This window comes from Suncus etruscus, chromosome 6 (assembly GCF_024139225.1).
Source record: "Suncus etruscus isolate mSunEtr1 chromosome 6, mSunEtr1.pri.cur, whole genome shotgun sequence".
In the NCBI taxonomy this organism is placed as follows: domain Eukaryota; kingdom Metazoa; phylum Chordata; class Mammalia; order Eulipotyphla; family Soricidae; genus Suncus; species Suncus etruscus.
The window spans coordinates 34,460,416-34,482,615 of NC_064853.1; the positions used below are offsets into that span (position 1 = coordinate 34,460,416).

Sequence of the window (22,200 nt, forward strand, 5' to 3'; positions counted from 1 at the left end):
AGAGAGAGAGAGAGAGAGAGAGAGAGAGAGAGAGAGAGACGCAGAATGGTCTCACTCATCTATGGGTTTTAAGAAAAATGAAAGACATTCTTGCAATAATAACTTTCAGACACGGAAAAGAAAAAGAGCTGGAAGTTACAGCTCACCTCATGAAGCTCACCACAAACAGGGATGAGTTTAGTTAGAGAAATAACTACATTTTGAACTATCCTAATAATGAGAATGTACAAGGGAAATAGAAAGCCTGTCTAGAGTACAGGAGGGGGTTAGGTAGGGAGAAGGGAGATTTGGGACATTGGTGATGGGAATGTTGCACTGGTAATGGATGGTGTTCTTTACATGACTGAAACCCAAACACAATCATGTATGTAATAAAGTTTTTTAAATAAAAAAGGAAAAAAAAAAGGAAAAAAAAACAGTAGGCAGTTTGCCATGCATGCATGCATCAGATCCAGGATGGATGGTGGTTTAAATCTCAGTATCCCATATAGTCCCCCATGCCTGCCAGGAGTAACCACTGAGCGCTGCCAGGTATGACCAAAAAAAAAAAAAAAAAAAAAAAAAGCGGAGAGGAAATGAACAGACACTTCCTCAAAGATGACATTAAGATGGCCACCATGCATATAAAAAAGTGTTCACCTCCATCATCAGGAAAACACAAATAAAATATGGGGTATTTTGACTTCATTGAAAAATACTGCTCTGGGGCCAGAGAGATAGCATGGAGGCAAGGTGTTTGCCTTGCATGCAGAAGGATGGTGGTTCGAATCCCGGCATCCCATATGGTCCCCTGAGACTGCCAGGAGTGATTTCTGAGCATGGAGCCAGGAGTGACCCCTGAGAACTGCTGGGTGTGATCCAAAAACAAAACAAGACTTGAGGCTACCGGTGTCCCATATGGTCCCCTGTGCCTGCCAGGAGCTACTTCTGAGCAGACAGCCAGGAGTAACTCCTGAGCACCGCTGGGTGTGGCCCAAAAACATAAACAAAACAAAACAAAAAAAAAAAGACTTGAGGCTAGAGTGGTGGTGCTAGAGATAAGGCTTCTGCCTTGCAAGTGCTAGCATAGGACAGACCTTGGTTTGATCCCCCAGTGTCCCATATGGTCCCCCCCAAGCCAGGAGCGATTTCTGAGCACATAGCCAGGAGTAACCCCTGAGCATCAATGGATGTGGCCCAAAAAGCCCAAAACAAAACAACAACAACAACAAAAACAAAACTAAACTAAACTACTCTTGTTAATTTCTGTGGAACTGTTGCATGTTTCAGCTTCTTTTGAAAAATTCGAAGACTTCTCAAAATATTAATAGAGCTTCCTTAAGGACGATAGCACAGCAGGTAGAATGTTTGCCTTGCACGTTGGCTGACCAGGGTTCAGGCCCAAGCATCCCATAAGGTCGGTCCCCTGAGCTTGCCGGAAGTATTTCTAAGTGCAGAGCTCTGAGTGCTGCAGGTGTTCTCCCTCCTCCAAAAAAGATTAGCATTTCCATAAGACCCTACAATTTTCCTGAGCATCTACCTCAACCATGTCATTAATTCAAAAAGAATATGTACAACTCTGTCATCACAGTGTTGTTTATAATGGCAAAGATCTAGAAACAACTAAGGTGCCCAACAATAGGGAAGTAGATAAATTGTGGCCTATATACACAATGGGATACTACTGGCTATGAGAAAAGATGAAATCTTAGTTTGCTACGACTTGGATAGAATTGAAAGGTGTCATACTAAGTGAAATGAGCCAGAAAGGAGAAGATAAATACCAGATGGTCTTGCTCAGATGTGGACTATAAAGAGATTAGACAATCCCAAACACAAGCCCTAGGTAATGGACAGCTAATCTGAGGATACTAAGGTTGAGGTGGGGGGTGGAGAGAGGCCCTGGAAAATTGGTGGAGAGATGTCCACTCTACTTTTTTGGGGGCCACACCTGGCAGTGTCAAGGGCTTACTCTTGGCTCTAAACTCAGGGATCACTCCTGACAGACTCAGAGAACCATCTGAAGTGCAGGGGATCAAACCCAGATTGGCCATGTGCAAGGCAAATGCCCTATCACTGTACTATAGCTCTGGCCCCTACGCATCTATTTTTAATGCCATTAATACTTTTCTAAATAAAATGATACAATATTCTATAATCCAGCGGATAAAATGAATTATAATCAGCACATCCCTTCTCCAACTTTCACACTTGTCTGAAACTATTTTCTTTTTCATTGTTCTTGGTGGTATTTTACAAAAGCACTTTGAAAGTTAAAATGCTATATAAGTGCACAGGTTAGTAATAATAAAGTGTGATTTCTTGAAGCTAGAGGCTTCATTACTTTTATGTTTACCTCCATTTAATTTCCCAATGTCAGCCTGTCTCAGTTATACAAAGACACACCTAAGAAAGAAGTATGGGCCACCTTGAGGCAAAAATGGTGAAAAAAACACCTAAAGGTCAGCACCACAAGGGCTGTTGGGGAGACTGGGTTCCTCATGTGGGATCAAAATCTTGGCATTCTGGGTTTAGTAAGTGATCATCCCCCAGGTTCCCCACAGTTAGGTATCCATGAAGACTTTCACAAAGCAGTATGTGCTTCTGCACCCCCTACAACTGATGAAGATTTTGTGTTCTTTTCAATCATTGTTCCCCTCCAAATCTAGACACTCCAGGGAGGTAGATGCTAGCTATGTCTATATATAGTTCATTGCTGTATCCCTAGCAACTAGCACAGAGGCAAGAGACAACAGGTGTTCAACTAATATTTGTTGGGTAAATGTATGAATGAGAAAAAACTGCTCTAACAAGCTACATTAGTTATGTTCTTATTAATCATTTCAAATTTTTCAACACCTGCTTTTTACTATTGGAAAGTTCCCACCCTTCCTCACTCTTCTTTCTGTAAAAGGAACCCCCACAGGTTTCTGTGAATGTTGTTTTCGGGTCTTTCAGGTTTTCACTATCAGCTCTTCGGTGATATTATCATCCTTTCAACTATTCCCAGGTCTGGGGAGAAGGGATCTCTAATGTGAGTTCTAACAAATTTGCTTTAAAAAGACCAGTGTAGGGGCCGAAGTTATAGCACAGCGGTAGGGCGTTTGCCTTGCACACAGCTGACCCAGGGCAGACCTGGGTTCGATCCCTGGTGTCCCATATAGTCCCCCAAGCCAGGAGAGATTTCTGAGCGCATAGCCAGGAGTAACACCTGAACATCACTGGGTGTGGCCCAAAAACAAAACAAAACTAAACTAAAAGAGCAGTGTAATTTGACAATTAGAACTCTGAGGGGCTGGAGAGATAGCATGGAGGTAAGGTGTTTGCCTTGCATGCAAAACGACAGTAGTTTGAATCTTGGCATCCCATAAGGTCCCCTGAGCCTGTCGGGAGCGATTGCTGAGCCTAGAGCCAGGAGTAACCCTGGGCGCTACCAGGTGTGACCCAAAAAACAAAAACAAAAACAAAAGACAATTAGAACTCTGAGCTGGACTTACACTTTCTCCTTTATGAAAAGACATCACAGATCCCAAAGATGCATGAGAGCACTTTATACATTAAAATGCTGTACTGTATTTAAAAAAAAAAAAAAAACATTAGGGCCAGAGCAATGGTGCAAGGGGTAAGGAGGCATTTGCTTTGAAAGTGCTAACCTGGGGCCGGAGAGATAGCACAGTGGCGTTTGCCTTGCAAGTAGCCAACCTAAGGTGGTTTGTTCAAATCCCGGCATCCCATATGGTCCCCTGTGCCTGCCAGGAGCTATTTCTGAGTAGATAGCCAGGAGTAACCCCTGAGCACAGCCAGGTGTGACCCAAAAACAAAAAACAAAAAACAAAGTGCTAACCTAGGACAGACCATGATTCAATCCCCTGGTGTCCCATATGGTCCCTCAAGCTAGGAACAATAGCACAGTGATAGGGTGTTTACCTTGCATGCAGTCAATCCAGGACTGATGGTGGTTCGAATTCTGGCATCCCATATGGTCCCCTGAGCAGCATGCCAGAAGCAATTTTTGAGCACAGAGCCAGAAGTAACCCCTGAGAGCAGCCGGATGTGACTCCAAAACCCCCCAAAATAAAATGCTGTATAAATGTACAGGTTAGTAATAAGGTGAGACTTCTCAGAGGTTAGAAGTCTGTTTACAGGGCAGTAGAGATAGCCTGGAGGTAAGGTGTCTGTCGGCCTTCCATGCCGAAGGATGGTGGTTAGAATCCTGGTATCCCATATGGTCCCCCGAGGCTGCCAGGGGCGATTTCTGAGTGTAGAGCCAGGAGTAACCCCTGAGAGCTGTTGGGTGTGACCCCCCCCAAAAAAAAAACAAAACAAAAAACAAACAAATAAAAGAAGTCTGTTTACTTCAGAATTTTGTGCTCAGCTGGCATACCTGTAAATTGATTCATATTAAATCAGAATGCATGTGTGTTGGTGTTGCCAATGATCAAACTCAGGACCTCACACATATCAGGATCTGTCTCTTGATACTATTTTGTTGTTGTTGTTGTTGTTTTGGGACCACATTGGCAATGCTCAGGGGTCACTCCTGACTTTGCACTCAAGAATTGCACCTGGCATTGCTTTGAGGTCCATAAGGGATGCTCGGGATTGAACCCAGTTTGGCTCCATGCAAGACAAGTGTCCTACCTGCTGTACAACTGTTCCAACCTTCTTAATACTATTTTATTTTTTATTATTTATTTATTTATTTTTGATACTATTTTAACATTTTTAATCTGCCTTTTTGTTTTTTAAATACTTTTTTTTTGTTTGTTTTTGGGTCACACCTGGCGGTGTTCAGGGGTTACTCCTGGCTGTCAGAAATAGCTCCTGGCAGGCACGGGGGACCATATGGGACACCGGGATTTGAACCAACAACCTTTGGTCCTGGGTTGGCTGCTTGCAAGGCAAACGCCACCGTGCTATCTCTCTGGGCCCTTAAATGCTATTTTTAATATATTTTTTATTTAAGTAACATGATCATAGTTGGGTTACAGTCACAAACAGAACACCCCCCTTCACCAGTGTAACTTTCCCCCTTCCCACCCCCTGCCTGTTTTCGAGACAGGCATTCTACTACAGTTATTTGTTTTTAAGTTCAGTAAATTGTATTTTTTTTCTTAAAGGATAAGAGTAAAAAAATATAGTAAAGTTGTGATAGTGGCAATCGCTGCTGTTTGCATAGGTCCAGAAAAATGGGGAAAATGGAAAAAAATCCTTGACCTGATTACAAAAAGGCCTCACCCCAGAAGTTTATTGGCAAAAGACCGACTCTGGGTTCCAAGCATACCAGTCTGTCCAACCCGAGTCATTCTCCGTGGTCTCGGTAAAACTTTTTCACACTTTAGCTATTGTTGGTATCAGATTCTTATATTTAAAGATTCTGGATTCTGTGCATTTCTTTCACTGATGTCAGGTTGATGTGGAGCATCCTCTAGTTTCAGCATACCATTAAATGTGGAGCGATCTGCCTTGCAAGCAGGCTGTTGCTGAGTCGTCTGGGTGTTGAGAACACTCTTTGGAGTAAGTCAATGCCAAAGCAGTGGTAGGTCTTCCCTGGTAGAGGATTGGATCCTGGTAATGTTATAGACAATTATGGTTGTTTCCATAGATGGTTTCCATTGTTCAGGTGTGTGTGGGAGATGCCCATTCTTCTGAGCCCTAAGCCAAATCATTATGCCAATGTTCAGGGTATAAGGCCTAATTGCATTACCAAATTTGTGTTCCCATCTCTATTAGATAAGAACTTGTTTTCGTATGTATTATTTTCCCATTTTAATGTGCCTATGCAAAAGAGAAGCAATGCCAAAAGATATTGTTGGTGCATCTGGGGGCCGACAAATAAAGTCCAACATTCCCCGTAACTTGGTTCAAACATGAAATCTATACAGAGATGCTCTTCTACCAGTATTGCTTATAAAACAGATCTCACAGGGGGAAAATCAAACAATCAAATAACAAAACCAGTGGGCAAAATTGTCACTATATGAGGATGTTCAAAAAGAGTTATAGATGTTAAGGGAATACATCTGAGATATACAAAGGAGATACAAGTGTCCCTTTTATGTTTTAGAAATAATCAAGAGGGAGGGTGTTGTTTCCGAGACACCACTTTGTTCTGTGATTTGGACAAGCGAAGAGCACAGGATCCATGTCCTCCCCGTGTTACCTGCTGAAACTTCCTACTCTCCGAGAGGTGTTTGCTTCCTAATTGCTGGAAGTTGGAAGTTCACCAGTCCCCTCCGAGCCCCTTGCAGGAACTAGGAAGCCTGGGGTCTCTTTTAAATTGCACTTCGCCGGAACCCACTTGCTGGGACCCTGAGCAGGTGTCCAGGAATAACCCTGGGGACCGGAGGAAGGAGAAAGAAGGCGGTGGGGGGCAGCCGAAGCTGCATCTTCCCTTTAGCTTGGCCAAAAAGCCTACAGCGTGGAGCCTTGCCATGTTGTGTTGCCTGCTGAACCTTCAGACTCCACCCAAAAAATTACTGTGAAAGATATGTAATCCACCTTGGCCAAAACAAAAATCATTAGTACAGAAAAATGGTTAACTGTGGGGTAAGAGGAGATGGGAGTGAAGGAGTAAAGAAATAACACAAGATCCTGGATGGCTTTCAGATTATGACAAACAAATGAAACACAATGATATCTAAATTTTTGTCATTATGTTCACACTAGACAGGTTTAGTAAGGAAACTTTCCTGGTAATTCCTAAAGCCAGAAACTATTGTGCTGCTATTCCCACCTCGCTGGCTTGCCCAGGCATGTGGCCAAGGAAAGCCCTGGAGTTCCGGAGGAAGGAGGTAGAGGGGTGCTGGGGTGATCCATGTCCCACATCCCTTCCGAGGCTTGGTTAAAGAGGCCTTTGGCATGACAGAGGGCTGCCAAACCCCACGCTGGCAGAACCTCCCAGCTCCCAGGAAGAAAAGAGATCCTTCCAGAGTTGGAAGGCCAGGGTGAGTGGTTTCCCAAGCAATGCTTCAGGAGCCTAGAGGCCACACCTAATAATATTTGGCCAACTGGGGATAGTAGTCCAATGCTAAGACTCAAGAATGTGTTGCTGTTGGAGCCCTGTGGTGGTGACCTCAACTATAATTGGGGGCCTTCCAGGGCTCAGGGGTCTCCAGAGCTATAGCCAGCAACATTCAAGAGGTCCTATAGTGCTGGAACAAACCCAAGCAAGGTGCATGCAAGCTCAAACCACTGTCTCCTTGCAGCCAAAAATCTCTTCTAAAGCTCAGTGGTACAATACTTGTTTCACATATGTAAGGCCTTGGTTCAATCCCAACACCACAAAATGAATAAATAAAAATCAAAACAAAGTATCTGTTCTCTTGAAAATATCTAAACCATCACAATATTATCTAAGGTCAGGTAATTAAGACCCTCTGGCAAAGAAGAATCTACCAGATATCTGATAAGAGCAATGAATCTTTGATTCTCCAAAACAAACATTTACAGTATGTTTCATATGGCATAGCTTCAAGTTTTGTAACTATTTTGTATCTTATAAATATAAACTGATCTGATCTACCTTTAGACCTAAAATGTGGGGGCTAACTACAACCAAAATGCGTGCAAGACTGTAACTCAAGTTTGAGCCCTGACTACCACCTTTGTCAAACATGCCAGGACCCTTGTCCCTTGTGAGCTTAACTCAATGTGCAAGAGTGTGTGTGTGTGTGTGTGTGTGAGTTTAACTCAATGTGCAAGTGTGTGTGTGTGTGTGTGTGTGTGTGTGTGTGTGTGTGTGTGTGTGTGTGTGTGTGACCTCAGTGGTCAAAGTAAACTGTTATACCCAGGTAAAGTGATTCTTTCTCCTACATTTTCTTTACTTTTTCAAAAGCTCACTCTACTGTTGACACATAAAGCCACCATCATTTTCTTGCTTGTACAAGTCTTTTTACTACACATGCACCTAGCTTTTTACACACTGTTACTCCATTTGTTGTATTACACAGATATACTCCTATCAGATCCGTTTTGTTTTCTCAGCTGTGCTTAAGGTTTACTCCTGGGACTGGATTGCTGGGAATGAATGTGGGTCAGCCACATGCAAGACAAGTGGCTTACCCACTATACTATCTCTCTAGGCCCATGTTCTTTGTTTTTGAAATGTAGAGTGCTGCTCTGTCTATAAGTCTCTTTCCAGCTTATTCCCCCTGCAAATTGATCAGGATGCCAATAAGTCCTCATTCAAATCTAAAGAAAATAATTTATTCCTTAGTCAACTAATCTGTGAAATGCCTACTAATAACTGGTACTAAAGATACAATGGAAGGCAAAAACTGGAATCATCTACTCACAAAATTTACTCTATAATGAAGGAAACTATATATTATTGTATTGCCAAGTAGGTGCACCAAAGAATAGAGGCAGTGTGTTTGCCTTGCATGCAGACAGACAGTGGTTTGAATCCTGGCATCCCATATGGTCCCCCAAGCCTGCCAGGAGCGATTTCTGAGCGTAGAGCCAGGAGTGACCAGAGCGCTGCCGGGTGTGACCCAAAAAAACAAAAAACAAAAAACAAAAACAAAAAAAAGAGTAGTTTTGATCCATCTTGGCCAAGACAAAGCTAGGTTTTGAGTCAGAGACCTAAATTCAAATCTGGTTCTACTACCTGCTATCAAGGTGAGCTTGGACAAGTTACCTAATTTTCCCAGGCCTCAGTTTCTTTACTGATAGCATATGGATAAGGAAAGCTACTTCAAAGCACGTTGATGCAACTAAACAGAAGTCAGGTCAATGACAAGAAGCCTATCATTCTTTGGAACATTTAGTGAGGCCTACATATCATTTATGACAAGATGAATAAAACATTATCTACCACAGTGCTGCATACCGTTGATACCAGAGAAGGAACAGTGCCATCTTATCAAGTTTTTTTATGTTTGTTTTTGCACTCTCTGTGGTTAGGGTGTAAGTTACTTAGGTTTTTCCAAACTTGGTGCTATTTTCTATGAATAGATTCCCATGAAATGTTATTTTCCCCTTGATCTGAAAACTCTTTGCGACCATACTTATGGTAAAATTTTGAACCTCTAACATGGACTTATCTTGACTCTTCTTTTCCAGACTTACCTCTCACCAAACTCACCAAGTTAAGCATGCACTGTGGTTGCAGTCTCCTTAATCAAGTTACTTAAATTCTGTGCCTTAAGGCCAGAGCGACTGCATGTGACTGATCTGATTTAGATCTCAGCTACCTTATATGTTCAGGAACAGTCACTGAACAGAGAGCCAGGGGAAAGCCCTGGGTACCACCTACTGTGACTCCAAAACAAAAAACTCTGTGCTTTAGTTTTCTCATCCATAAAATAAAACAGCATCTACTCCATGGGGATTTGGGGTATTAAATAATACTCATTCTTCAGGCTTAAATGCCGTTCCCCTTAAGTGGCTTCCTAATCTACCCTTTCCCTCATCACTTACTTAACAAAAGTAGGTTAAGAACACCTCTTAAAGATGTATTTTTCCTTTGATGCTCTTATTATAATTCAATGTTTACTTAATAGAAACAGTGAATATGTATGCCATACATACATACAATGCCAATTCCACCCTGATAGCACAATTCCGAGTTCACAACAGCATTCTTAAAGTATTTTAAATATTTAATGAATGATTTCTTAATACTGACCACACCTTATGGCTAGAGAAATAGTACAGCGGGCAGAGCCCTGCATGCAGCTAACCCTAGTTTAATCCCCAGCACCTCCATATGGTCCCCCAAACACCAGAAGGAATGCTCCCTGAGTGCAGAACCTGAGCACCAACAAAAGTAGCACAAAACAACAAAGTGACCACATTCAATCTTTCTCCCAGGATTGTAACAATCTCTAAGGCATTCTTTTATGCCCTAAAGCAAAATTCTTTACTCTCTTCAAACTTCTGTGATTAAATTTTCAAAAACAAAAAATAAGTAACAGATGCTTAGCTTTTGGTTAGCTGAGTTTCCTAGGAAGATAATGGCTGGATTCTAAAGCTGCTTTAGATCTACATTGTTCAATAATGTAACCATACACACACACACACACACACACACACACACACACACACACTGTGAGTACAAACACACACACACACAGATGGTGGGGTTACTAAGCACTTGGAGCTGCTGATTCAAAATAAAACGCGTTTATGTGTAAAATAAACACTTGAAGTTAAAAAAAAAACTTATACAAAAGGCAATTTTAAATACCTTTTTTTTTTTTTTTTTTTTTTGGTTTTTGGGTCACACCCGGCAGTGCTCAGGGGTTACTCCTGGCTCTATGCTCAGAAATCGCTCCTGGCGGGCTCGGGAGACCATATGGGTGCCGGGATTCGAACCAATGACCTTCTGCATGAAAGGCAAATGCCTTACCTCCATGCTATCTCTCTGGCTCTAATATCTTATGTTTTAATATAACACATGTTTAGTACATGTTGAAGTAACATTTTGGAAATTTATTAATAAATTAATCAAAATTAACTTTGTTCCTTTTATCTGAATAAAAGATCAAACTTGGGGCCAGAGAGATAGCATGGAGGTAGCGCATTTATCTTGCATGCAGAAGGATGGTGGTTCGAATCCCGGCATTCCATATGGTTCCCCGAGCCTGCCAGGAGCGAATCCTGAGCACAGAGCCAGGAGTAACCCCTGAGCACTGCTGGGTGTGACCCAAAAACCAAAAAAATAAAAAATCAAACTTATTTACTTATTTTGGTTTTTGGGTCACATCTGGTGAAATTCAAGATATATTCCCATCTCAATCTCAATCTCAATGCTTGGGGATTCACTACTAGTGATGCTCAAAGGGTCTTTGAAAACTGGAACTCAGGCATGGAAAGTTATGCTCTAGCACACTGATATGCCTCCTTAGTAACATTTAGATTTTGTTTTGGGGCCACACCCTGTGGTACTCACATCTTATTCCTGGCTCTGCTTTCAGGAATCATTCCTGACAGGACTGGGACCTATATGCAGTGCTAGGGATCAAAGCGAGTAGGCAGTAAGCAAGGCAATCACCCTTCTGGCTGTACTATCTCTCCAACAATTTAAATAAAAAAAAATTTTTTTGTTTTTGTTTTTGGGTCATACCCGCCGGTGCTCAGGGGTTACTCCTGGCTGTCTGCTCAGAAATAGCTCCTGGCAGGCACAGGGGACTATGTGGGACACCGGGATTCGAACCAATCACCTTTGGTCCTGGATCGGCTGCTTGCAAGGCAATGCCGCTGTGCTATCTCTCCGGGCCCATAAAAAATTTTTAACGTGGGGCCAGAGAGATAGCATGGAGGTAAGGCATTTGCAGAAGGACAGTGGTTCAAATCTCGGCATCCCATATGGTCCCCTGCGCCTGCCAGGAGTGATTTCTGAGCGTAGAGCCAGGAGTAACCCCTGAGTACAGGCTGGTGTGACCCAAAAAACAAAAAACAAAAAACAAAAAAAACAAAACGAACAAAAAAAATTAACGTGGCTACCAAAAATTTTTAGTATATTGTCAGCATTAGATTTCAACTATTTTACACTATCTGCTTAGAAGAGATGTGATATTTCACATTCCTCCTCTTCCTTTTAATTTTTGTGGTGCAATGAATTGAAGGACCTTAAGACAAGTGAGGCTCTACACATGCCCTCTACCACTGAATGACATCCCCAGCCCATTTTCTCTCATCTTAACCCATTAAGGAGACATACTTCAAATTCTTTTAGTTTATCTCAGTGTTGGTGTCTGATGCATGGGCGATTCTACCCCTCCAGCGGTAGAGTAGTGAATGTTTTTATTTTCCTTTATTTTACACAGGGCTAGTTTCCTACAACCATACTATTAACATTATGGTGAACAGATCTGGAGTCCTGATTCTATTACTTACTGTTTAATATGGCTTGTCTTTTTGTTTTGGGGTCAAATTCTACAGTGCTCACAAGTTTACTTCTGCTTTTGCACTCAAGAATCACTTGCAGGGGCCGGAGCCCTAGGGCTAGCGGTAGGGTGCTTAGCTTGCATGCAGCAGATCCAGGAAAGACCTTGGTTCAATCCCTAACATCCCATATGGTCCCCCAAGCCAGGAGGGATTTCTGAGCGGATAGCCAGGGGTAACCCCTGAGCATCACTGGGTGATAGGAGACTCCTATGTGGTGCTAGTGATCAAACCCAGGTGCAACACCTGCAAAGCAAGTGCCCTACCTGCTGTATTATTGTCCTGGAGCCCTTCATTTGGTAGTTTTAACCTCTCTGAGCCTGAGCTTTCACATATGAAAATGAGGAATGAAAACTGTGTCTAATGCAAAAGTTGAGAGTATTAACTGGTACTGACAAAAGTGTTTAGAATGGGGCTTAGTTTGCTGTAAATATTCATGGAATAATGATTGTGTCACATACACACCCTTCATCTTTTTTCACTATTCATATATCTCTTGTAAAACCGGGCACTTCTAGGGATGGTCTTCCATATTAGAAAGAGTTCATGCTCAAGTCTTCTAACTTCACAATTCTACTACTCCCCCATCTGAGTAGTCCTTGGGAAAGGAATTCAACCTCTGACTTTTTAAGTCTTTTTATCTGTAACTCCAAATGAATATTGCTACCCTGCAGTCACAAGATTGAACACCACAATGTACATCAGGTTATTTGCTTAATCCCTTGCACCTAACGGGTACCTACTCTGCATCTTCTGGTTTAATGCATGTGATCTCGAGGCACACCGTGGGGTCGGTCCGAGAAATCAAGACCAGCCCCAAACTGCAGAGCCACATGGCAGCACCAGTTGCTTGGGACCAGGCTTCACTCCGAGAGCAATGCTTTGCCACTATCCCAAAAGCTACTCTCCAAAAGCATGAACGCTAGAACGAAATCAAGTCTTGCTGGCTTATGGCTTCCGAATGTTTGGAGAAAAGCAGAGAAACCAGGCCAAGCCCAGGCCGTGGGGTTCACACGTTTCAAAGCCAACAGAAAAACCGACAGGGTCTGCTAGTACCTAAGAGATCCAAGAGGCCAGAGAGCATTTAAAGTCGACGACGCGGACATGAGAGTAAAGGAAACAAACCGGCGACTTTCTCCTCTAGCTAGAGGAATTGCAAGGGGCTGGCTGGGGTGGGGTGGGGTGGGGGGCAGGGTCAAAGGTCAAAGGCTCGGCGCTTGGACCAGTTTCAGCCCAGGCTACGCGGCGCGGCCGCCCCCAGACTCTAGGAGGAGGCCACGGCCACGCCAGGCCGGACCCTTCCCTTTTGGATCTCGGGGGCCCAGCGCCGCGCCCGCCCGGCCCTCACCTCCGGCTCCGGGGGCTCCGAGGCCATGACACAGCCCTCCCGCGCCGGCCCGGGCCGGAGAAGATGCTCCTCTCGTGACCCCTGACCTGGAGAGCGCGCGCTGACCGGAACCGGAAATACGCAGGCGCATTTTCTGAGCTTCTGATTGGTGGAAGAAACTGTTTCCGCCCCCTCTGAGTCCCGGACTCGGAAGCCGGAAGCGGAAGTCTTGGCCGTCGCAATGCAGGTAAAGGACTGGGTTGGAGCTATGGCCCGCTTAGCTAGCTCCAACTCTCCGGAGTGAGGCGTTGAGGTTTGAGGGGGCGGGCAGAACTCGTGGGTAAAGACGCATAAAGAAATTTGGGGTTGGGGAAGAGCTCCTGGAGAAGAAGCGGCGCAAGGAGAGAGGGGTGGGGCCCGGCTGCTGGTGCCCAGCTCTGCGGCTAAGTAAGGGAAGAAGTGGCAGCAGCCCTGGGGCCGGAGAGTTAGACAGCACAGCGGTAGGGCGTTTGCCTTGCAAGCAGCCGATCCAGGACGGATGGTGGTTCGAATCCCGGCATCCCATATGATCCCCCGAGCCTGCCAGGAGCTGTTTCTGAGCACAGAGCCAGGAGGAACCCCTGAGTGCTGCCTGGTGTGACCCCAAAACCAAACTAAGCAAAACACAACAAAAAGAAAGTGGCAGCCCTGACTTGCCAGGTGCGGGTTGTCAATTCGAAGGTTGAGGTGCCATCCAAGAAGGTGGCCCATGAGAGCGATGGGTTGGCCCGGCCTTCGCCTCAGCTGTAGGAGCTGTGCTTAGAGGGAACTTTAATGGTTGGAGGCATGATGGAGCCGTCGTGGTTGAACGTTAAACTAGGCCTAATATGAGGAGGGTAGAACTCTAGGATCATGGATCCTGTTATGTGCATGCATGGGCGAGTTTGCGAGATCATGTTTTGCATCCTGTACCTCGGGGTTGTTAAGAATGGTGACATGAGGGCCCGGAGAGATAGCACAGCGGTGTTTGCCTTGCAAGCAGCCCATCCAGAACCTAAGGTGGTTGGTTCGAATCCCGGTGTCCCATATGGTCCCCCGTGCCTGCCAGGAGCTATTTCTGAGCAGACAGCCAGGAGTAACCCCTGAGCATCGCCGGGTGTGACCCAAAAACCAAAAAAAAAAAAAAAAAAAAAAAAAAAGAATGGTGACATGAAGTAAGACTGAATCCCAGATTTGGGAGGGACATGGCTTTTTCCCAAAATTGTTGGTACCTTGGAGCATTTTTGTTGTTGTTGTTTGTTTGTTTTTTTGTTTTTGGGTCACACCCGGCGGTGCTCAGGGGTTACTCCTGGCTGTCTGCTCAGAAATAGCTCCTGGCAGGCACGGGGGACCACATGGGACACTGGGATTCGAACCAACCACCTTTGGTCCTGGATCGGCTGCTTGCAAGGCAAACGCCGCTGTGCTATCTCTCCGGGCCCTTCTTGGAGAATTTTTATTTTATTTTTTTGCTTGTTTGTTTGCTTTTCACTTGTCGCTTAGTTTCTTATAGTTATCTAGCAATAAATGTTTATAAGGAATGATGACCTAGCATGTGGAAAAGATCTAGGAATATTGGAACAGTGATAAAATTCAATGAAAAGTATGGGGCAACAGGCTTTATGGGATGCTTTGCAGTTGAATGCCCTGCACTACATGGTCCCTCAACCACCAAGCCACCTCCTCCAGTGGCCAAGGCCACTCCCCAAAACAGAAACAGAAAAAGAGTGCAAATTAATTCTGAGAGGAGGTTGAAACTTAAAATGCTGATGGCAAGGAAGGAGTGGGTGGTGAGCAATGGTGCTACAAGCCTGGTGGAGTTCTGAAAAGACTTCCTGTGGTAGATATCCTACAGATTGTGTCATTGACCAGAACAGCTTGTGCCACAGGCAGCTTCTTGCGCAGAGGAAGTTGGAGTGTGTGACATCTGGGCACCAGAATTAATCAGTTGCAAAAAATTAGGTCTGGTGAAAATTTCATAATGAGTGGAAATGGAATAGGTCTAATCCACGTGGAAATCAGGCATGGATTAGGAAGAGATGAGAAAGAGGAGGCTAGGTAGGAGGAATTGAGGTCAGGTGAGCAGGTTGAAAGGTCTAAGGTTGAAGCTGTCTGTAACCCAAATAGCAAAGATAACTAAGAGCAAGGCTCTCTGATGACAGTGAAATCCTATGAGCCTGAATATTGTTGCACACTGTATCCATGGCTTTTCAACCTTTTTCTGTGTGTGTCATACTTAAACCCATCTGGCTAACTGACCTGTCCTATTGGTGCAGAGGGAAGAGAAACAACTGGAGGCATCATTAGATGCACTGCTGAGTCAAGTGGGTGATCTGAAGAATTCACTGGGGAGTTTCATTTACAAATTAGAGAACGAGTATGACCGGCTGACCTGGTAAGGGTTCCCATTGTAAGCTGGGGAGCACTCAAGGTGGGTGGGGGAGCCGAGCCTCCAAATGGATAGGACATCTCTAATGTAATTAGTGATCAGTTTGTCAACATCTTCTGATTTGGAAAGAGCTGGGTTTCTCAATATTTTAACAGACAATGTTTGCCTTAGGACTTTAATGACAAGGAAGTAGAGATGCCTCGTGTCCCAATCTGGATTATTTCAGGCTTTTGTTTCTCGCCCTTTGACTTTTCTAGAAGTAGGTCCTCCCATTAAAATAAGAATTCAGTTTTCCTGTGGTACATATACACAATGGAATATTAGGCAGCCGTCGGGAGAGATGAAGCCATGAACTTTTCCTATACATGGATGTACATGGGATCTATCATACTGAGTGAAATAAGTCAGAGGGAGAGAGATAGACGCAGAATAGTCTCACTCATCTATGGGTTTTAAGAAAAATGAAAGACATTTTTGCAACAATCCTCAGAGACAAAGAGGAGGGCTGGAACTTCCAGCTCACATCATGAAGCTCACCACAAAGAGTGGTGAGTGCAGTTAGAGAAATAACTACACTGAGAACTATCATAACATGTGAATGAATGAGGGAACTGGAAAGCCTGTCTAGAGTACAGGTGGGGGGGGGGTGGGGGGGTAGAGGGAGATTTGGGACATTGGTGGTGGGAATGTTGCACTGGTGGGGAGGGGTGTTCTTTACAGACTGAAACCTAATCACAATTATGTTTGTAATCAAGGTGTTTAAATAAAGATATTTAAAAACAAGAAAAAAAAAGAATTCAGTTTTCATACCAGATCTCTTGTCATTGATATTGTGAATCTTTTAGATTTGACCTATGCTGATATAAATCATATTTCCCTTCTGAAAGGAGGCTTTCATCCAGTTTCTGGATCTTTAGTGGTAACTGTGTGGCCATGGTTCCAATTTTTGCCACTGTTTCTCAGTCTATTCCTCTCTCCACTCTGTTTTGTAACTATTGAAAACTAAAAGTGTGTCCATTTCTTAACCCTAGAATTCCATGAACTAACCTGATTTCTGCCCAGCCAGCAACAGGCGTATGCATCTTTGGGGGGATAAATAAAAATATTCCCAGTCTGAGCCCTCTTTGAAGGTTGGAGCAATAGTACAGTTGGTAGGGTAGCTTGCCTAACATGCAGCCAGCCTGAGTTTAGTCCCTAGGATGTCATATAGTCCCCCAAGCCCACCAGAAGGAATTCCTAAATGCAGAACCAGGTGTAAGCCTTGCAGGTGTGCCCTCCCAAAAATCCAAACAAATAACAAGACAACAACAAAAATAAAATCCCTATGAGCTCAGTGTAACAGGAATGTTTTGATGCTTTCTCATCACCACCAGGCCTTCTGTCCTCGATAGTTTTGCTTTACTCTCTGGACAGTTGAACACTTTGAACAAAGTCTTGAAGCATGAAAAGACACCTCTGTTCCGTAACCAGGTCATCATCCCTCTGGTGTTGTCTCCAGACCGAGATGAAGATCTCATGGTAAGAAGAGAAAGGTTCACCTTGGGAAATTCAGTTCTTAAATGAGACCCTACACCATAATTGTCAGTTTTCAAGAAGTTTTGACTGGAGATTAATGTGTGGCAATAAGAAGTGAAGATTGAGGTTTGGAGACCCTGCTTTTTGCCCTCCAGAATTTGGGAGTCACTCTTAACTAGTACAGAATAAACACAAGACCTCCTGTGTCACGAATAGGCCTTAATAAGGAGAGGCATGTTCTTATGTGACTTTGTCTCTTTTAGCCTTTCATTAAAGGATATAATCAATATGTCCCTAGATCTGGTCAAAATGGAAGCATGAAGAGACAAGCGATGGGGTAAAGGAATAATTTCCTAGAAAGCTAGCTATTGTAAGTCCCAAGCATATATGTCACCCCAGATAGAATCTTCTTGGGAGCTCATAGCAGTTTCAATAAAATCTGTGTGTTAACAGCGACAGACTGAAGGACGAGTACCTGTTTTCAGTCATGAGGTTGTCCCTGACCATCTGAGAACCAAGCCTGACCCGGAGGTGGAAGAGCAAGAGAAGCAACTGACAACAGATGCTTCCCGCATTGGTGCTGATGCTGCCCAGGTTGGACTGAGTCCTGGCCCTGCTACCCTCCACCCTTGCTCTGGCTTTGAACCCTGTTGTGAGAAGCGAGACATTACTCGCTTGCCAGTTGGTAGGGATGTATCGTTGGTTATACCTCAGTTGTCCAAGGAGGAGACTTCTACATATTCCTGTCTTGTTTGCACTAGTCTCTGAACAAATTCATTTGTTACAGAAGCAGATCCAGAGCTTGAATAAAATGTGTTCAAATCTTCTGGAGAAAATAAGCAAAGAGGAACGAGAATCAGAGAGTGGAGGTATGAAGGGATTGGTGGCAGATAGAGATGAAAAGTGAGGTGAGCTCACTGGCGCAGGACTGGTGTTTTTGGTGAAAGAAGAACATGTGAACTGCGTAATGCATGATATGTGTCCATTCTGGGTTAGCTATTTGTATTTAAGGCTGGCCCAGGAGAGTAGGTGAAAGAAAGAGGCAAAATGAAAAGGGAGACTCTGAGCTACTTGTGAGGACCCTTGAGTCTTCTTCTTTTTTTTTTTTTTTTTTTTTGGTTTTTGGGCCACACCCTGTGATGCTCAGGGGTTACTCCTGGCTATGCGCTCAGAAGTTGCTCCTGGCTTCTTGGGGGACCATATGGGACGCTGGGGGATCGAACCGCGGTCCGTCCTAGGCTAGCGCAGGCAAGGCAGGCACCTTACCTCCAGCGCCACCGCCCGGCCCCATCCTTGAGTCTTCTTCAGTGAATTTACATGTGATTCGCTTCACAGTGAATCTACATGCTGCTAATGTCAGAATGTCAAGCCCTGGCATTTCTATTAGGCTGAGGCAGACTCAGGATCCTCTTGTACCTTTTTTTTCAGGTCTCAGGCCAAACAAGCAGACATTTAATCCAGCAGACACTAATGCCTTGGTCGCAGCCGTTGCCTTTGGGAAGGGGCTATCTAACTGGAGACCTTCAGGCGGCAGTGGTCCTGGCCAGCCAGGCCAGCAGGGGGCTGGAACAATCCTTGCAGGTGCCTCAGGATTGCAACAGGTGCAGATGGCAGGAGCACCAAGCCAGCAGCAGCCCATGCTCAGTGGGGTACAAATGGCCCAGGCTGGTCAACCAGGTAAGAGTGTAAGAGATGAAATAGCGGGCCTGGAGAGATAGCACAGCAGCGTTTGCCTTGCAAGCAGCCGATCCAGGACCAAAGGTGGCTGGTTCGAATCCCGGTGTCCCATATGGTCTCCTGTGCCTGCCAGGAGCTCTTTCTGAGCAGACAGCCAGGAGTAACCCCTGAGCACCGTCGGGTGTGGCCCAAAAACCAAAAAAAAAAAATAATAATAATAATAAGTTAAAAATCTATTAACAGCTTCAGTACTGGAGTGATAGCACAGCAGTAGGGTGTTTGCCTTGCATGCGGCCAACCCAGGAGGGATCCAGGTCGATTCCCAGCATCCCATATGGTCCCCAGAGCCTGACACAAGTGATTTTGAGCGCAGAGCCAGGAGTAACCCCTAAGTGCCACTGGGTGTGGCCCAAAGACCCAAAATAAAATAAAATAAAATAAAATAATCTATAACAGCCTCAAGAAAATGAGGAAGAACATTGAGTGGCTGGAAATGTTCTCACTGTTCAATGCTATCTCAGACCTCTGTCACAGCTATTCTCTGTTCAATTTGTTCTGGGTGTGTTATTAGTATCTTCTTAGGTATAGAAATTAATGACCAATCTTAATAGGTCATTTGGTAGGTGCATTAGGAATTAACAAGGCAGCAAGTTTCAGAGTTGTATGCCTTTTTTTTTTTTTATTGTTTCATTTTTTTTTTTTTTATTCTGTATCATTTTAGTAATGACAGGATTCTGGAGGAGTAAAGGTCTAAACAGCTAGAAAAGACATTTTCTTCTAAACTACCTTGGAAAAGACAAAACTAAAGAAAAATAGGGCCAGAACAATAGTACAATGGGTAGGGCATTTGCCTTGCATGTGGATGACCTTGAGTTCAATGCCTATTGTCCCATATGGTCCTCCGAGCACTACCGGAAGTACTTTCTGTAATTTTTGAGCACAGAGCCAGGAGTAACCCTGAGCACCACCAAATGGGCCTAAAAACCAAAGAGAGACACACATTAAGACATTAAATGAAAGTCACACCAATTTAACTCAATTTTCTAGAAATAGATGATCTGGAGATTGCTTGGGGGTATTTTGACCCTTTTCATAATCTCCATATAACCCATGATATTCTCACATTGTCCACCTCTCCTCTCCTCTCAGAGACCATTAGGAGAGGCAGGTGAGAAACTACATCTCTGATCATTGCCTACCAGAATTACATGCCAGAGGTTCTGAGCTAGAAAACATTGTAAAAGGAGCCTGTAGGAACATATTTATGATTTATTTTGGGAGTTATTTCTGATTTATCATGAAAGCTACTGTAATTCAGGTGTCCTTCCTATTCTTTTTAGGGAAAATACCAAGTGGAATTAAAACCAACATCAAGTCAGCTTCAATGCATCCCTACCAGCGGTGAGTGTGGCCAGCGACCTCCACTCCATGAGCTGTTTGCAGAGTTAGGTAGAATAATTGGGTTTTACCCAAGCTAACCTAAATGAATATGAGAGAAATTGGGCTTTCAGCAATGGACAGATTTCACCTTTATTGCTGCCTAGGTATATGACCTTGGGCAAATAATTTAGTTTTTCTTGTTTGTAAATGGTAACGATACCTACCTCATAAGGTTGTTGTGAGGATTAAAATGAGAAAATGAATGTAAAACATTTAGCAAAGTGTGTGAAATAATGGGTATTCAATAAATAAAAGCCCTGTTACCCTTCTTAATCCAGAACTTAGTCTGATCTGATACTATTCTACTTCAATGGTGGACCAGTAGAGAAATAAGACCACTGATCACTCAGCTCTTTGAAAACCTGCGCTTACTTTGAAATATTTTAAATGACAGTCACTAAAGCCTTAGTGACTGTAAACTAGTCTCTGTAAACCAGCTCCTCCCACCCATATGTCTCATCATCTCTCCAGGCAGTGAACAACAGTCCTTCTGGGCTAGATACAGCTGTCTGCCTGCACCTCTGACAAAACTCCAGCTGCTCTGCTGTCCACCTTTGAGAAGTCAATTTACTTCTTACCTGGGTGCCCTACCCTGTACGTATGCAGGAAGATGTCAGAGGGCTAGCTGGTGGGGGATTCCTCCAAAGTGAGGCAAGACTGTGAGAAATGAAAAATATCAAATGGAAAAATCTTCTAGGAGCTGGAGAGATAGTATAGCAGATAGGGTGCTTGCCTTGCATACATTCGACCTGGATTCAAGCCCCTGCATCATATGGTCCTTGAACCCACCAGAAGTGATCCCTGAGTGCAGAGTGAGGAGAAAGCCCTGGTCACCCTTCTTTCAGAGCTCATTTGGCTTATTTTATACAGAGAAAGAAGGGAATTACTCATCTTTCATGATGAGAGGTTATGTCCTATTGGTGCTGCATTCCTGGCCTCTTGCCAGTATATCTTTCCTCTAGTCCTCTGAGCCAGAAGTGCAAATAAGAGCCAGGTGGGTGATGAGAGAAGCAGCCCTTAGTTTTCTAACTGCTTTATAAAGTTGAAGAGCAGAGTGCATTTGGTCCCATAAACTCTGCTGCCTCTCTTAGCTCTCCTTTGGGCAAGAATGAGCAATGAGTCAAAGTAGATTAAAAACTCTTGGAGGGGGGGGCGCAAAGAGATAGCATGAAGGTAAGGTGTTTGCCTTCCATGCAAAAGGTCACTGGTTTGAATCCCATATGGTCCCCCGAATCTGCCAGGAGCGATTTCTGAGTGTAGAGCCAGGAGTAACCCCTGAGCGATGCCGGGTGTAAACCAAAACCTCTCTCGGGGGCTGGAGAGATAAATAGGGGTGAAGAGATTTACCTTGAATGCGGTTGACCCTGGTAACACATGATCCACTAATTGTTGCTGGGTGCAGTCTAAACATTGCCAGAGTGATGGAGGCCGAAGTAATCAATCCCTGACATCACAGGACCTAAGTAGCAAGTAGCACTGTATCCTCAGGCCCTCAAACTGACAGGCCCAACTGACAGAATCACCAAGTGGGCCTCCTAGACCTAATTCACTGCTTGGGGGTTCCCTTACCCAAATAAGGATGAAAGGGTTTCTCTGAAGTTTTCGGGTGCTTTTTGTTTTTGTTTTTTATATTTGGGTCACACCTAGCAGTATTCAGGGGTTACTCCTGGCTCTGTGCTCAGAAATCACTCCTGGCAGGCTTGGGAGACCATATGGGATGCACGGAATCGAACCCAGGTCCATCCTGGGTTGGTCGCATGCAAGGCAAATGTCCTACTGCTGTGCTATCTCTCCGGCCCCTCTCTGAAGGTTTTGTTGTTGTTGTTGTTGGGCCACACCTGTTGACATTAGGGGGTTACTCTTGGCTATGCACTCAGAAATCGCTCCTAGCTTGGGGGACCATATGGGATGCTGGGGGATCAAACTGCAGTCCTTCCTGGGTTAATGCGTGCAAGGCATATGC

General features: G+C 44.2%; 2 protein-coding genes across 2 annotated transcripts in view; one reads left to right on the top strand and one right to left on the bottom strand.

The window, feature by feature from the left end:
• Nucleotides 1-13,290, bottom strand: part of SZT2 (SZT2 subunit of KICSTOR complex) — a 74,551-nt gene extending 61,261 nt beyond the window's left edge. Inside the window, exon 1 of the mRNA XM_049775149.1 lies at nucleotides 13,220-13,290. Coding sequence (XP_049631106.1) covers nucleotides 13,220-13,246 — 27 coding nt within the window. The 5' untranslated portion in view covers nucleotides 13,247-13,290. The remainder of the gene's footprint in view (nucleotides 1-13,219) is intronic.
• A 103-nt stretch (nucleotides 13,291-13,393) lies between these two features.
• Nucleotides 13,394-20,510, top strand: MED8 (mediator complex subunit 8). The gene is made up of 7 exons (XM_049774996.1): nucleotides 13,394-13,445; nucleotides 15,493-15,611; nucleotides 16,979-17,123; nucleotides 17,574-17,714; nucleotides 17,908-17,989; nucleotides 18,549-18,797; nucleotides 20,138-20,510. Exons 1-7 carry the CDS (start codon nucleotides 13,440-13,442, stop codon nucleotides 20,200-20,202), a joined length of 807 nt encoding a protein of 268 aa, XP_049630953.1. The 5' UTR covers nucleotides 13,394-13,439; the 3' UTR covers nucleotides 20,203-20,510.
• The last annotated feature ends 1,690 nt before the right edge of the window (nucleotides 20,511-22,200 follow it).

Coding starts and splice junctions, on each gene's coding strand:
- MED8 (XM_049774996.1), top strand. Junction 15,612..16,978: donor GAGTATGACCGGCTGACCTG/GTAAGGGTTCCC, acceptor CATCACCACCAG/GCCTTCTGTCCTCGATAGTT. Junction 17,124..17,573: donor ACCGAGATGAAGATCTCATG/GTAAGAAGAGAA, acceptor GTGTGTTAACAG/CGACAGACTGAAGGACGAGT.